Source organism: Typopeltis vanoorti, chromosome 11 (genome assembly GCF_054136105.1).
Source record: "Typopeltis vanoorti isolate ZY-2024b chromosome 11, IOZ_Tvanoo_1.0, whole genome shotgun sequence".
Lineage (NCBI taxonomy): Eukaryota > Metazoa > Arthropoda > Arachnida > Uropygi > Thelyphonidae > Typopeltis > Typopeltis vanoorti.
This window is the reverse complement of record NC_143559.1, coordinates 121383484-121399498: the sequence shown is the minus strand read 5'-3', so window position 1 is coordinate 121399498 and position 16015 is coordinate 121383484. Positions and strand designations below refer to the sequence as shown.

The window sequence follows — 16015 nt, the reverse complement described above, 5'->3', positions numbered from 1 at the left end:
TTTAAATTTTAAAAATGTGGCGTGAAGGCTATTATAAATTTATGACATTTCAGCATTTGAAATCAAATTAATCGGTCGAAAGAACTCCATGCATAAGAGAAAGAACAAATCCTGTAATTTTTCTTGATATTGGCTACGATTTCACCGGATTCTAACCTCGAAGGTTTTTACCCCTTATGTAATAGATGTTATACCGAAGTTATTCTATGCTGTTTCTTTCTTTCCATTTGTTTATTCTTATTTTCCCACCATCTTCTCTTTCTAATTAACAATTCTCTCATTCTTCTATTTTCATTTTGTTGTATGGCATCTCTATCTAGTTTTATATATCATCTACTTGTATCTCATTCATTTTCCATCTTAAACTATTTCTGCTTTATTTCGTTTATTTATTTTAAAATTCTGTTTACTCTCTCTTGCTATTTGCGTATTTCATTATATTCTTCTATCTGGATTTTTCTTCAACTCACTTGAACAGTTGCCATCGGTGATGCATTTTTTTTATTCCATTACGTTTCCTGGTATCGAACGAAACAGATAGTTGATAGCTCTGTCTCGGTTTGGGGAAGCACAACGTGGTAACCAATAATGAATAATAAGTAGTAAATAGTAAATTAATCTACTAATGATAAACCCCGGAACGGTAAATTAAAAAAAAAAAAATCAAGATAATCAACTGTGCTAACTACATGCGTCGGATGACATAATCAATTACGCTACACAACTTGAACTTAATCTCAAATTAATTACGATATCATAATCCGAAATTGCAGTAATTCTCACATAATTTCATAAATTATTGTGATAAGTTGAATCCCACGATAGTCGTATATAAAAACTATATCTGAATTCAAAATTAATATTATGCACTCACTAGCCGTCTACTTGTAGATTATGGTCGTAGTTAAAATTATATCCTTTATGTTGATCATGAATCCTTGTATAGGAATTGGCGATTACTTTCGTTGCACGAAGATAACTAAAGAACGACTTTTAGAAGTTCGATTCTGATCGCCGAATACAGGATAATTTTTTCTAGGTTTTGATTCGGTTCGTTCCACACTTAGTCGATCTTTCGAATGGCATAGGTCTTCCCCCCCCCAAAAAAAAAAAAACGACCTTAGAATCCATTGTGACAGTTATCTGCCACTCTCTCTCTCCTGAAAATCCTTGACTCACTGAATAGCTTGAGCTCACTATCAATGAAGACTACAAGAAGACTGGCTGCTCACCTCTATTCAAAAAGTTAGTTAGAGCGATAGGAGCTTAGCCTGCTCCATTTGTGTAATAGAAGGCGTTAGATTTTATTTATTTTATATTAATCAAGTTGAAAATTCCTTCCTCATGCAGTTATATGTGAGACTGTAGTGATTTTATACTGTCTTAGAATATCCATAATTGAATGTCTTAAATCATATAAGTTGATCTCATAAATAATTCCGTATGATATGATAATTTAAATATTTATCTTGTATTTTCTAATCATAACTGCGTGATAATTCAGAAGATCCACATTGTAAATAAATAAATAAATATTCATTCACATACTATTACTCAAAATTAATTAATACAATTAATATAATAATTTTATATAAACCATAAAAAAGTGTCTATAAGAAAAATACTTCCTTCAGAAGATAATAATGTTATTTCCCCTAATTTCTTAGCCATTACAAAATTTATATATTTTTTTCTCAAATTATTAATAAATTAAAAAAGTAGTCAAAAATTTGTATTTCTGATTGAAGATTATGCATGTTTTTTTTTTCATTACAACGTAATAATTTTTTGCTTAAAAAATTAACACTAGAGTACTATCACAGTTTTTCATTATTGGAAGCATAATAAACTTGAGGATTTAAAAAAGTTATTCTCAATATGCGTATAGATTTAAATAAAAACAGAATGCATTTTTTAACATCTATAATATTTTAGAAAAAAAATTAATTAAAAGAGAAATTTTTCCGAATTTAATTATAGTGCATTAGTAAACCATTTAGTTTTTTATATATTAATATTTATCAGTAATTTCAAATACAAAAAATATATAAATATATAAATATATATATAAGGTTATGGGTAGTAGTTATACGGGCTTTTTGCGCTAAGTATTGAACCAACACATGATTTGGGCTAATAATAAAAACATAATACAGTTTTATGTACAAATACAGATGATTCGGAGTCATTCAAGAGAATACATAAAAATGTGTATTATGGATTATATTATATGGAGAGAAATAAGTCTCGCAGACGGTTCAATGAGTCGCTTGAGTCCAAGTAATTGTCTATCTCTGGGGTACACCATAGACACGGTTTGAATTTTGCTTTTAAATAACACCTAATTTCATCTTTGCACAAATTAAGAGAATGTCCCCAGATCCAATTATAACACATAAATCCCTATAAAATAAATATTCTTTCGAAGCTAGTGATAAAACTAATAGAATTTTACAGATTTTCCTAAGTCATATAAATTACGTCTTGCTAGTATCAGTAGATCCTCATGTACTAATCACACACATTCACTGCAAGACCTATATATTCATTTATGTCATCCAAGTTCATTTAGTAGATTAATTTCTATGAATGAAGCCGAATTAAATTAGAAAGAGGGATCGTGAAGATATCCATCCGATGATTGGGTTGGCAAGTCGTGAAAGCATGCAACCATATGAAAAATTTCAACTTTGTCATCCTATATTACTGCTGAATTTTATAGTAAATACTTCACTCTCTGTGTAGTTCTTAGAAACAAGAAAGTGTATTTCATCTGCTAGTATAATTGAATTTACTATTAAGGACACCGGGTAGATAGAGTTGAAGGTATTTTGATAGGTTTAGCTTACATTTCAGCATTTAATTCCCTTATAACCATCACCATGACAACCAGTGAAATAAACAATAAGCTCGCAGTATTTAGTTCGTAATTTATTTAGTCGCCAGAGGGCACCTTTGCATAATTAGTTAATTTACGAAAAAAAAAAAAAAAGGGGAAAAAAAGTAAACAAATAAAAGAACTAAGCATAGCAGTTAGGATTGAGAATGCGGTGGATGAGAGATTGAGTGAAGAAAGATGTTGTGAGATACGCCAGCCAATTTTTTGCCCAATAAGATTGTTCCAAATGGGAGATGTTTTTTCACTTCCTGGGGCATCTTAAAAAAAGTGACTTTATTTTAAGAAAAGAACTATTTCTTTACTATTGTAAATTGTTGATATGTTAAACCGTTATTATATGTCCAACCAATGGTATGCCTGTTATGCTATGTTACGCTTGGGGAGATTTTATATATGTGTTTCTTTTTGTGTTGGAAGAAGATGATATTGTGGAAGATGTGATGAAATCCTGTTTTTCCTGTTATTTTCACCAAGAAATAAATTCTACTTTCAAAGGCAAAGAGTAGTGATTGAGTAGAATTAATTAAAAAAAAGGAACAATCAAACAATCCCACAATTTAAAAAAAAATAATAAAAATAAATAAATAATCAAACAAAATTGATTACATACACTTGTATTATATTTCGTTCCAGTAAGAGAAATATGGAAGTTGTAAATATTTTATCAAATAATGAAATTTGTTCTTTTATAATTATACATACTTGAAATGTTATGAATATCCCATGTTAAGAAAAAAAAAAAAAAAAAATCGAGTTTCCAAATTTCTCCGCTAGGGGCGCTCTCTTTTATTAATGTTTAATTTTTTGTGTTTACAGACTTATTCTGTAGTCACAGAAATAAAATAATGAAACAGCTAGAATAAATACATAATACATATTACTGTATTATTATTATTATTATTATTATTATTATTGGTAGCACTGAATTTAATTTATAAATTCAAGTTTATGAGAAGAGAATTTGCAAAGTGGTTCTAATTTATATACACTGTGGTTTATAACATGATATTTCTGTTTGTTTTAAATGATCATTTGCAAACTGTTGTTTTATTCACTTTTTTGTATATTTAGAATAATCGTATATTTCTAAAGTGTCTTAAACATAAAAAAAGAGGAGGAAATTAGAAGTTGAAATATATTTTCAAATTCTAATATTGCTATCTTTCGTGGAAGGGAGGGCTGTATTTCAAAATAAAATCGAAAAAATAAACGAGCAAGCCATTTTTAAAATATAAAACAATTTCTAATAGAATTTCATTATCATACAATTTGTTAGTAATAAAAAAAAAATAAATGAAATTCTGTTGTTTTGTCTACGGAATAAAAATTGTCAACTTCTAATCATATTTTGGGTTAAAATTTTAATTTCAAATCACCGTTGGGGAGCAGAGAGCATGCGCAAAACTTTCCAGTTCTTTCTGCGAAATTCTTTATGTTTAACAAGTTTATAAAGTACATTCCGATACATACTTTATTTCATGATTTTAAAATACCCAAAGATATTGAATTTAAAGAGAAAAAAAAAGAGTGAGAAATCTAAAAAAAAATAAAAACTGTGAATAGTAAACCATTGATGCGAATATTGTTAGACGATAGCTTAGAAGAATATTAAATCTGTATTTGCATTTAAATAGGATTCTTTGGATTTAGCTCCAGTCTGATTAGCGTAAAGACTTCTTCAACTGTTGCCTTAATATAAATATCCCGTGTAACCACGCATGACTGAAATTGTGAGAAGTAGTTGCAGCTCCCTCTAACGGATTGTTGATGATCTCAAAGGGAAATTATTTATATCAGGAAAACGTGCAGTTTTCTTTCTAAAATTATAAATTTATGAAGGAAATATGCTGTTGGTGGAGAACTTTGGATAATTGAGATCTTACACTGACGGTTGGAAAATATTCACTAAATTCAAATGAATTTCGAATTGTTGTATCAGGCATTGGTTGGCAATATTTGCACAAAAAAAAAAACACGACAATTTCGTTCTAACATATAGGTTTCATCAATAACATTCCACTCGCAAGCTTTCGGTCCAGGATTAGAAGCCAAAATTTACATTAGGAGCACAAAAGAAAAAGAAAAACTGAAGTTAAACTCCAAGCCAGAGATGGATAACCTGTCGATTTTGTATACTACACATAATCAAATTTATTTCACTGATCGTCACCCCATTCAGTTACGAAAACACAAAACTTTAGTGTTTCCAGAAAACTTTTTGACTTCAAAAGCTGAAAAGAAATTTGGCTTTGAGCCATCTTTAATGGTACAATGTGTGATTTAAGCCGTTGATAACCAATTGGTTCTCCTGCTTCCATCAACAGAACAATATGGTTGCTATGACAACCCTTTTAAAAATCTGTTTGTTGTTCGGCAAAGATCAAAGGGTTAGATAGGGGGAAAAAGATTCTCTAGTGTCTTTGATTTATTCTAATCTGCCCTCTGGTGATAAAAAAATGTAAGTTACATAAAGGGTAGAAAAAAAAATCTAGAAACAACAAATATATTTATTTCAGTTTCCGAATGAGTGTTTCGAGATAATTATTTTTTTTTCTCATTAAAATAGGTGTTTCATTTCGGTTTTACACTTAAGTTATATCATTTTATTAAAAAAAAAATATTATTACGTTGGCACAAATTATGTATTATCTTTACAAGGGATACATACGTAAACTAATACGTACGTATTGTAAATGAAATATAGAAATATGATTATGAAGTCAATTTAACACGTTTTTGTCCTTATTTTTTGAATAATGACTACAGATGGAGTTGAATAATTACTCATATTGCGACATATTCAAACATTACACGAATAACAAAATGAAATACCAACTCAAGTACTGTAGTGAACTATGAAGGGGAAAAAATGCTCAAATAAAAATGTAATATTTCGAAATCAAAAGATAATCAGTGATATTTCGCTCGTTCTGCTCTGCTCTTAACTTTTATGGGACGTTTCGACCATTTTTCGCTAACCTTCATCATAATTTTAAATTAGTAATGAAAGAAGACATAATGTGTGCAGACACAAATATCACTGAATATCTTAGAAATGCAATAACTACTTTAAATACCCTTCTATTAAAATAAAAATTTCGGCCTCTCTCTGCTTCCCCGAAGTATTTTAATGATTAAAACCCAACGATATTAAACTTATACACACTAACTAATTGTGTTAACAATTTAACCTATAACCTAACTAATAATGCATTTGTTGCATTTGTAGAGATGCGATTGTAAAATAGTATGTTGGATAGTTTAATAGTAGAATAATTGTAGAAAAATGTGTAGAAAAAAATGTATTTTTCGCATGCTTTTTTTGTGCGTGTGTGCGTGCGTGTAGTGGTGTCCTTTGTAGGTCGTATTCTTTTAGGTCATAGATTGTTCTAACACAAATCTATTGTAGTTTTTCTTACAGTGTTTGTGCATGTATAGTTAGTTGCCTTAGCAGTTTTCAAAACCCTAACTATTCGTAGCTTTACTAACACCTTTCTCTCTCTCTCTCTTTCTCTACTTTCATTTCGAAATGTCTGAAGCAAGCTTCCTGGGTTGTTTTCTTTAATTTAAATAACTAACCAGTATTTCTTTTTTTTTAGTTATAATAATGACCTCCTATTTATCCCTGAAACCATAATTTATCCTGAGTTTAACTTCGTATAAAAATTCTTAAATGCTTCTAAAAAATTCTAAAATAGAAAAAAATCATTAAAAAAACACATTTAAAATATTACATAGAATTTGTGATATTGAAATGATATGTTGGAAGAGATACGTGTTTATTTAAAAAAAATACTAGTATGCATATTGATTGTAACAAGAGTGGTAAGTATGCAGTCTCTAGACCAAAAAAAAAAAAAAAAGAAGAATTGTCAATTTCGAACAGTATTCTCTGTCATAGTGTGTGTTATGTATCTAAGTATTCGAAACGACTTCAATAACACTTGATGTGTGAAATTCATATAGGCAAGTTACGACAGAATTAAGAGCTAAAAGAGATTCTTAAATAAGATATTTATAACTGTTAACGTATTAAGAAATCTTATAAGTGCTTGAAGTGCATAAATTTTGAATTAACGATTGTGACAGAAGGTTATATGATGCGACCAATCAAAATATGTACTAATTTCAAACGATCTTAGGACTAGAGTTTAGAGATGGCCCCATGACAGTTTCGATCTTGCATGTGTTGTTCCTGTGAGTCAGATGATGGACGCCTTTTGAGTGTGCTCTCCCACGAGGGTTACATAACCTTGAAAGCAAGCGACTACTCTCAGAATTCATTCAAGCCGTAATTTCAAGAGATTACAAATGATCAAGCTCTGATTATCCGTAATCTCTTGGGTACAGTACTGTTGGCTAAAAAAAAAAAAAATCAGGAAATAGTTTGCAGAGCATGGCAGTCGGTCCCCATACATACATTACTCCAACTTCCTCTATGTGTGGAATTTTTTCTAAAGGCATTTAACAATACAAGAGCAACTGTCTTCGCTTCTATGTCATTCAAGATATGTTGGAAAAGTGGTCCAGAATTCGTCAAGAAAAAAAAAAGTCTTAAAACCACAAGCGATCTAACTTGCTATCGTTCACACTTTCATTTATTTTAATAGAATCAAGATAGGAACTGTTTCGATATCAGCCATGGAATTTGAAGACATCTATGATCTTAAGACTTTGAGAAACATTGGCAAAGAGAAAGAAAAAGTGAATAACTTTATTCACATTTTATTGAGGATTGTAAATACAATATGTAGATAATGTAAGACATTTTAAACTTCTGTAAGACCATTCTTGTAAATATGCGTTAAATCTGATTTTCTAAATATCAGTAAAGGCGCTTATGACAGTCTAAAATATATCCTTTGATCTAAAATATGTCTACAGGTGTAAGAAAACAAAGTTCTGAAACTTGGACCCATTTGTAGTTTAAGAGAATGAAGGAACTGTTCTTGTCTAGGGGTTTGCCTGTTCCAAATTTCTTCTTTAGACATAATCGGGGAATCTAATTGATCGTCTCACAGGTTGCAGTGCAGATTTTTTTTTTTAGCCTGGTAATACAAGAATCGGTGATTTGTATTTATTTAGTTTTAATGAATTTTTTCTTTAAACACTCGGGAGGTCGCGGTGGTAATTTTGCAGCGTAGGACGCGGTATATCTGAGAGATAACATTCATTACTAGTATGTGCTAAGACGCAAAAAAAAAAAATAAAATAAAAATAAAAATAAAGAACAAACACTGAAAATATTTTCTCTATTTTAGTAATACATGATGGCTTATTTATTTTCAGTTACAATCTAGAAATTATTGAACAAAGAATAAAATAATAAAAAAAAACAACTAAACTATACTATACTGACATCGGAGGTCGCGGTATCTCTCAGATAACATTGACTCTCAAACATCATAAACCTTTACATAACGTGTGTTAAACCAAGCTGACAGCAAAAAAAAAGTGCGGAATATCACTCGTAACATACGAATGCACAGTTACTCATGACCTTCTACCTATACAATAGATAGGTTAAAGAATATTCATGTTAACAATTTTATCTGTCAGATCAGATGCGACCTCCCGAGTAAAATAAAAAAACCGTACTAACACCGCATTATATTTTGTGGGCAAAATTACAAGTTGACCTGACATATTTGTTAACTTCATAAAGGTGTCAGTGAGATAATAAAAAAAAAATTGTAAACTTTCTCATAAATCTTTGAGAAAATAAAATATTTTCATGATAAATATATATCATTTTATAATATATAGAATTTATTAATAATAATATTATTATTAGTTTTATAATATATTGCGAGTATTGATCAGATTGTAAGTAATCATAGATGGCGCCACTATTGCATACATTGATTTCAATAACGACCAGTGTTGTATAAGTTATGTGATCTGAATTACACTTAAAATTTCGAAATGCAATATAAATAAATAACAGCCCAGGAAGCTTTAGTTTGTTTTTGTGTTAGTAGACCTGCATTTAAACTTTGTCTCTGTAGCATTTATAATGATGGTGAGAATTTGATAAACATTTATCCATCATTAACTGCTATGCTTAGTTTTGTCTCAGTGGTTAAAATTAAAGAAAAAAAAAATAAAACTGCTTCGTGTAGTGTAGAAATTTGACGCTAGGTAGCAGTGTTGTTGTGGAGTGTAATAGGAAACGTTTTTGATTGTGGTGCTTGCTTTTCTTGTATATCAGTGGTTACTTGTCCAGTGTTGTATTAAAACTATCTCCCTCTAGTGGTAGTTTCCTGAATTAGTTCTCTTTCTTTCTCTTTCTCTCTCTCTCTCTCTCTTGGACTGACTAAACCCCAGATAATCCACATAGATTAGTTGCTTAGTTTTTTCTCCAAGTCCAAGTCCAAGTGTTCCTTATTAGGAATCCTAGAACTACCTTCAAGTAGAACCCCAGACTGTCATATTAGATTGAATTCCTATATCCTTAACTCCGTCTTTTGTAGAGTTCCTATTAATAGAATATTAGTAGACTTCTGTAATCTTTTAACTTCTACCTGACCTACCTATTAGTTCTCCCTAAATTTACGAATAGAGGTAGATCTGTAGAATTCCTTTCCCACACCCTTTTATAAAAATACCGACAGTGCTGCCCTCTCAGTTCCTTGGAGAAGAATCACAAAAACGAGTGAGTAAGGTTTTAATATATCACTCCTGCTTATATTTCTTTATTTCTTTTTTTCCTTTTTTTTTAGCATTGCATTATTATCATTAAATTTAATCCTTCCTGTGTGTGTGTTTTAGCCTTTTCTTTCTTTCATTTAATGTATTACTATGTTTGGAATGCTTTTTTAGCTTATTCCTTTCTTTTTTCTGCCACACCCTGGGAGAAAAATGTGGGGAAAGTTTTAGTTCACTTAGAGCGCCCTCTAGTAGCGGCTCCTGCATTTCTTTCTTTATTTTTATCCTTAGTGCTAGAAAAAATAAACAAACTATTTGATTGTGCGCGAGTTTATTTTTAAATAACGATAAATAGTTGTTTTCTTTAATTAATGATGTAGTTAGTGAAATTTATAAATTTGTCGGAGAGGTAAATTTTTCATGGATAAATGTATGAAATGAAAAACACAATGATAATAGATTTTGATGATTAAATCTTGATTAAAATTTACATTATAATTCTCAATAAAAATTCAACATTAAAAGTTTTAACTAAATTAATTAAAATAATTACATTTTAACATATCCATGCAAAATTTTCCTCGCCAGTATAATCGTTTAATATTTTGAAAAAAATATTAAAATAACTATTGTCGATTTATAAGTTGTATTAAATTTTTTATCGTAAAATATCAGAAAGAAATACTCCATCCCCCACATTTTCCCCCAGGGTTTCCCGGCTATGGCTACCTTCCCCCTCCTCTGGCTGAACGCCAGACCCCTGCTTACTATGGGGACACTTACTCTACTACACCAGCGACCCATACCGTCACACCTGTTAGCCATGTCTCTAACATCACTCGTAGTGAACCCACATCCGCCCCTTTTACCATCTCTCCCATGAACAGGGAGCATTTTCCTCATCCCCCTACAGGTAAGCTAATATTACCTGACTCTCTTAACTATAACGGATTTTGCCACATAGACGATCAGAGATACGCCATCTCACGGGGAAAAAAAGAACTAATGTTGAAAAATTAAGATATTCGCTCTGGGATAGCGAGCACCTTACGATCGCATTATTTAAAAATATTCAATCATAGTAGTGTTGCTAATCAAGTAAATGAACGCATCCACCAAATATTCAAATCACCTCGCTTAATTGTATACTTCACTATTTTTTAGCTTTAATTCCTGTTAGAATTTTATGTAATTTCTATTACTTCTATATTTTTAAAAATACTAAATAAGTATTCGCATTTTTGTAGTCATCATCATCTTTTATTCAGAGGCAGTAAAAAAAAAAATAGCCTATTTCTAAAAATGCTAAGTGCATGTAGTATTTGACTACTGCTTTTAACCAACACAGGGCATTTTATTGGGGGAAAACATCTCAACAATACAGGGGGAAAATAATAATAATAAATTGCAGTAAAGATAAGTATCTATAAGAGTAGTTATAAGGGACCTTGAATATGAATTTAATTTGAAAATTGGTCGTTTTGTGCCTGAGTTTATGATTATTTTCAAGGAAGGGAGTAGCGTGTTCTCTGATTGGCTCATGGCTGGTAAATCTGTTCTTAGTGTTAAGTCCCCTGATTCTATCTATCTGTCTTTCTGCTTTTGCTATATTACTGTCACTTACTCTACTGTCACTATAGCTATCAATAATAACTGTGTTGCAATATTTAGTTGAAATATCTGTTTATGTATTTTTGCTGTGTAGATTTAAGCTAACCTTTCTTAACGTTGTATTGTCCTAGTAAAATATACCTTCAGTGTTTTGAATTTCTATTTATGGTATTGTTTCAGTAAAATATATCTTAATTTTTTCAAATTTTATATTAAATATATTACCAAATAAATGTGATATCGATATGTTGATAGAATGAATAACAACCCAGAAATCCTATAAAGCAATGCTTTATATCGAGTCAAATGTTCGAATATTCCATAAGAAAACATAAATTCTCGCACTGCTTTATTTATTTTCTGTTGTTTGATACAAAACATTGCTTTTTTAAAAGGACAGTAACTTTATTTTACAAGTCAAATAATATTTCTGTTATATATATATATATATATATATATATATATATATATATATATATATATATATATATATATATATATATATATATATATATATTTTATTACAAGTAAAATAATATATTTCTGTTAATGTATATGTATATTTATATTTAGTACAAAACATTCTTTGTTTTTTTGAAAAAATTTAATTGAAAATAACATTCTTCCACACTTCTATTTAAAACGTGTCTATAATTTAATATTGTGGTGTGTAAGCAATTTTATAAGGTGTTTTATAAATATGAGTGACCGTTTTTATTTTATGAAGCAGTTATTGCTATTTTTATGAAATTAAATACAGAGTATATTCTTTTGTTTAAATCAGGGTTGGGCAAATAATGACACCACACTCTAATCTTATCTGTTTTGCAGTTTAGGAAAATACATAATTTGTATTTGTAAATACCATTTAAAAATTCCGAACTTTTTTAATTTGCGTTATTTATTTAATAATGTTTAACAAAGTTTAAAATGTACATTAAATAAATCATTGAGAAATAATTATGTTCATATAAATCATTTTATTAATTAAAATGTTTATTCAGTGAATTACTGCTAGTTTATAATCTCGTTTTCTCATTTTTTGAAATTGTATGTAGCTTTGTGCATCGTTGTCTGTATTTGAAAATAAATACGATTTTTAAAAATATATAATATTTTTTAAAGAATAATGTGTTATCCAAAAAAATAAATTTAATTTAATAAATATATTTTGAAATATGAAATATTTTCTGTACATTTAAAAATTTTAGAAGAACCCTATTTTATTTTCATATACGTTATTATTAAAATAATAAATTATTAATATTAATAATTCATTTAATATTCATTAATGTCAATTATCAATATCAATATTGATAATTGATATTAATAAATTATTAATGTTAATAAATTACTTTATTAATATTAATATTACTTTATTAATATTAATATTACTTTATTAATATTGATATTTTGATAACATTGATAACATTGATATTGATAATATTAATATTAATAAATTATTAAAATCGCGGTCCATCCGGGAAATTTTATCAATATTAATTAATATTAATATTAATATTTATATTAATAAATTATTAATATCGCGGTCCATCCGGGAAATTTTATTAATATTAATAAATTATTAATATATTAATATCGTGGTCCATCCGGGAAAGTTAGCAATATTATAAATTAATAATAATTTATTTATATTAATGTTAATGAATTCGGATTACCAAATTTCCTTTTTATCCGCAAAACTGCAAGGCCTAGAAATGTGATGTGCGAATCTTACTTAAAACTACAAATGTCGTGTATCAAAATATTTCTCCACTCCTGATTTGAGGATATGGATAGGATTGCTAACGATTTCGTGAGAGTTTTTTTTGTTCGCGATTCTTTCATTTTCGAGAGAATTTTTATTGTTTATATTATTATTATTATTTATCTAACATCAGATTTCGGGAGAGTTACACCTCCTGGTCAACACTTGTCTAGGAAACTGGATAAACTATCCAATGCTAAGACTTGCGGTCCATCCCGAAAAGTTAGCAACCCTGTTTATAAGAAATAGACTTTTCAAAATGATTTTAATTATTATAAAAGTATGAAATGAAGTTTACAAAATGTGGTCGCCATTTATTTATTACAATCAATTAAAGATTTTTTTCGATTACAAACACATATTATAAATTTCTATTCACGCTATAAGCAGAAACTTGAAGTCCATATTTTTTGTTGGAGTATTTTGTTTCTGCGATATTTGAAATGTAGAACAAAGCAAAAGAATACATATCGTATTTTTAATGACTGTTACAGCTTCTTCAGTAGAATATGTATGAAGAAAAGGACTAATGTAGCATAATTTCTGTTTTTATACGTCCAAATACTGATTATATTTCATAAAACATGATTCGTATCAACACACTGTTTCAAATAACCATTTGTAATGATTATCTTAGCTTTCTGACTGTATACGTATTCCTTGTTCTACTTTATCGCCTGCTAATTCATGAGGAATTAACCCAGCAGGAAGTAAAGAGAGGAATACATTGAAGAGAAGAAAGAGGAAGTGAAGAGAGACAGAAATGCATGCAGTAGGAGGAAGCAAACGAAGGAAGAAGTAAACGCGACAAACGTCTTTTTAACTTGGAAAGATGATACAATGTTAGAAAAGAGCTGGATTCGACCTCGGATCATAAATAAATTTTTCTTTCATAAATATTCGGTGCGTTAGCTACGCAACGAATATTTATGAATCAAAAAGAGCTTTTTTACAACGAAGATGAGGCGGGTAGGCTTTTCCTTCTGGAATAACTATCCTTTATTTCATCCGCAAATAGACAAACCAGCCTTGGAACATACCGCGGAATTCATTTAAAAGCACCGAGGTGTACAATGGTGGTGTAAAATGCTTGAATGCATAGTATGACTTAAATAAATCCAAGGGGGGGGGGAACGGAGATGTGGTCTGAAGGGGGAGGGAATGAAGAATTGGCGTAGATAGAGATTTGAAGGAGAAGAAATAGGAAGGTGTTTGACATCTAAACCTGGAAATAGGAAGCTTAAGGGACAGATTAAGATTAGGAAAAAAAAAAAAAAAAAAAAAACCCGGATTTAGCAATTTTCTTACAAAGTTGTGAGACAAACCGATTCCCCAGAATAAAAATGAAGCAAACAGAAGAAGAAATTTAAGAAGGATTTCTGGTACTTACTTGAGATTTGCAAGGACTTCTTTGAATGTCTATCAGGAAATATAGAAGCAATAAAAATTCTACGACAACCCACCTGAGACAGCACTGCTGACTCTCTTATAAATACCGCATTCAGATATTCCCTTTTCCTATAAGACTGGCATAGTTCAGTCTTTTGGACATTTTATTAGTAAAAATAACAATCAGTTTTAGAGATACATGCTTTCTCTCCTTCGTAGTTCATCTCGTGAACCGATTGACGAATTTTGGTGAAATAATTTTATACGATTTCGCCAGGATCCGTCAGCAGAATGTCGTACAGTCCAGTTTCACTTCCTAGTCAAATAAATTCGAGAAATTCTATAGAGTGAAGCCTCTCAAGAACGCATTTAACAGTTCTGTGCATTCCACTACACGTGATTTTTATTTTTTAAGTTGAATAGCAAAAGACATAAACACAGACTTATTTTTTTTTTTTGCAAAGAAAATACAATTATATTTGAAAGAAATTAAATCAAAATGAAAAACGAAACATAAAGTTATGAAAATAATTGTAATTAACTTATATGTGTTAGTGATAATGTGCAATTAACAGCCATTATAGTTTATATGTTTTAACATGTTTGTGTCTTCACTCCCACTTTGTATTGTATGTGTATGTGTTCTAACATTCCCTTGTCTCTGTTTTCAGTGGAACTAAACGGTCAACAGACGTCTCCGCCACTACTAACACAAGCCCTATCAGGTAGTTCCAACCTTACTGATATCTTTATATTAACCACCCTCCATTTTCCAAATCCATTATAGTTGAGTATTGTGTCCCTAGATCCATACATAAGCTAACATTCTTAACCATGTTTATGAAAATAAACTGTGTGTGTTCTTTTATTAATAATTGTTTTATTTCAGTGTATGAATGGCCTGAGAGAGGGTACAGCTAGCAACGACAGACTTGTTATCTATTTATGTTTTTTTTTTTTTTTTTTTTTTTGAATAAATTCTCTTCTTTCATCCCTTTAATATTTTCACATTTCGGTCATGGCCTTAGTTGTTCTTCAGGGTAAATTTATTCTATAAATATATCCTGAAGTGATAAACTGTTTCCATTGTTAGCATGTCAATAATGAAATCTACAGTTGTCAGATTCAATTGATGATGACTTTTAATTCTTTAGGACGCTAACGACTAGACTATATTGTTGACAAACTAACAGAGTAATCTGTTGGTTTCTTTTGAAGGCAAAGACATCATACGAAATTTAAAGATCAGGGACGTTTTTTAAAAAAGAAAAATGGGTTTCTCCTGATCTCTAAACACTATCCATCAACTCCATTAATATAAGGGTCTTTAACTATCCCTTATATTAATGCAAATATTAATTCAGTAAATAATTTTGATGTTTTTGACTTCTTTTCCTCCACTAATAATCTTTCTTTTCTGTTTATTTTTCAGTTATTAATAACTATGGTCCTCAGGGATTTGCACCACCTACTTCACCCGCCAATAGCCGGGGGTTCCCAGCCACTAATAGCCCTGGGCCCATCGATATTTATAGTTCGAGTCAGGAGAGTGTGGGATACGTGCAGGCCACCAGCCCTCAACCCTCTGGCTTCCCCCCTATCGCTGTGAGTAGGGTAAGTTGTAAGTGTGGGGAGTACTTGCCGTGTGTGGAGATGTGAAAGTGTCATTGTGCATAGATAGAATGAATCCTAGATATTCA

At 30.0% G+C, this 16015-nt stretch overlaps 1 protein-coding gene across 4 annotated transcripts in view; it reads left to right on the top strand.

The window, feature by feature from the left end:
• LOC150102011 (RNA-binding protein Musashi homolog Rbp6-like) overlaps positions 1–16015 on the top strand; it is a 366282-nt gene that overhangs the window by 336018 nt on the left and 14249 nt on the right. For 2 of the 4 annotated variants that reach the window (XM_090400467.1, XM_090400466.1), the window contains exons 12-13: positions 14987–15040; positions 15748–15929. In XM_090400467.1, coding sequence (XP_090256593.1) covers positions 14987–15040; positions 15748–15929 — 236 coding nt within the window. The remainder of the gene's footprint in view (positions 1–14986; positions 15041–15747; positions 15930–16015) is intronic. The other 2 variants (XM_090400468.1, XM_090400469.1) reach the window with 2 other exon arrangements.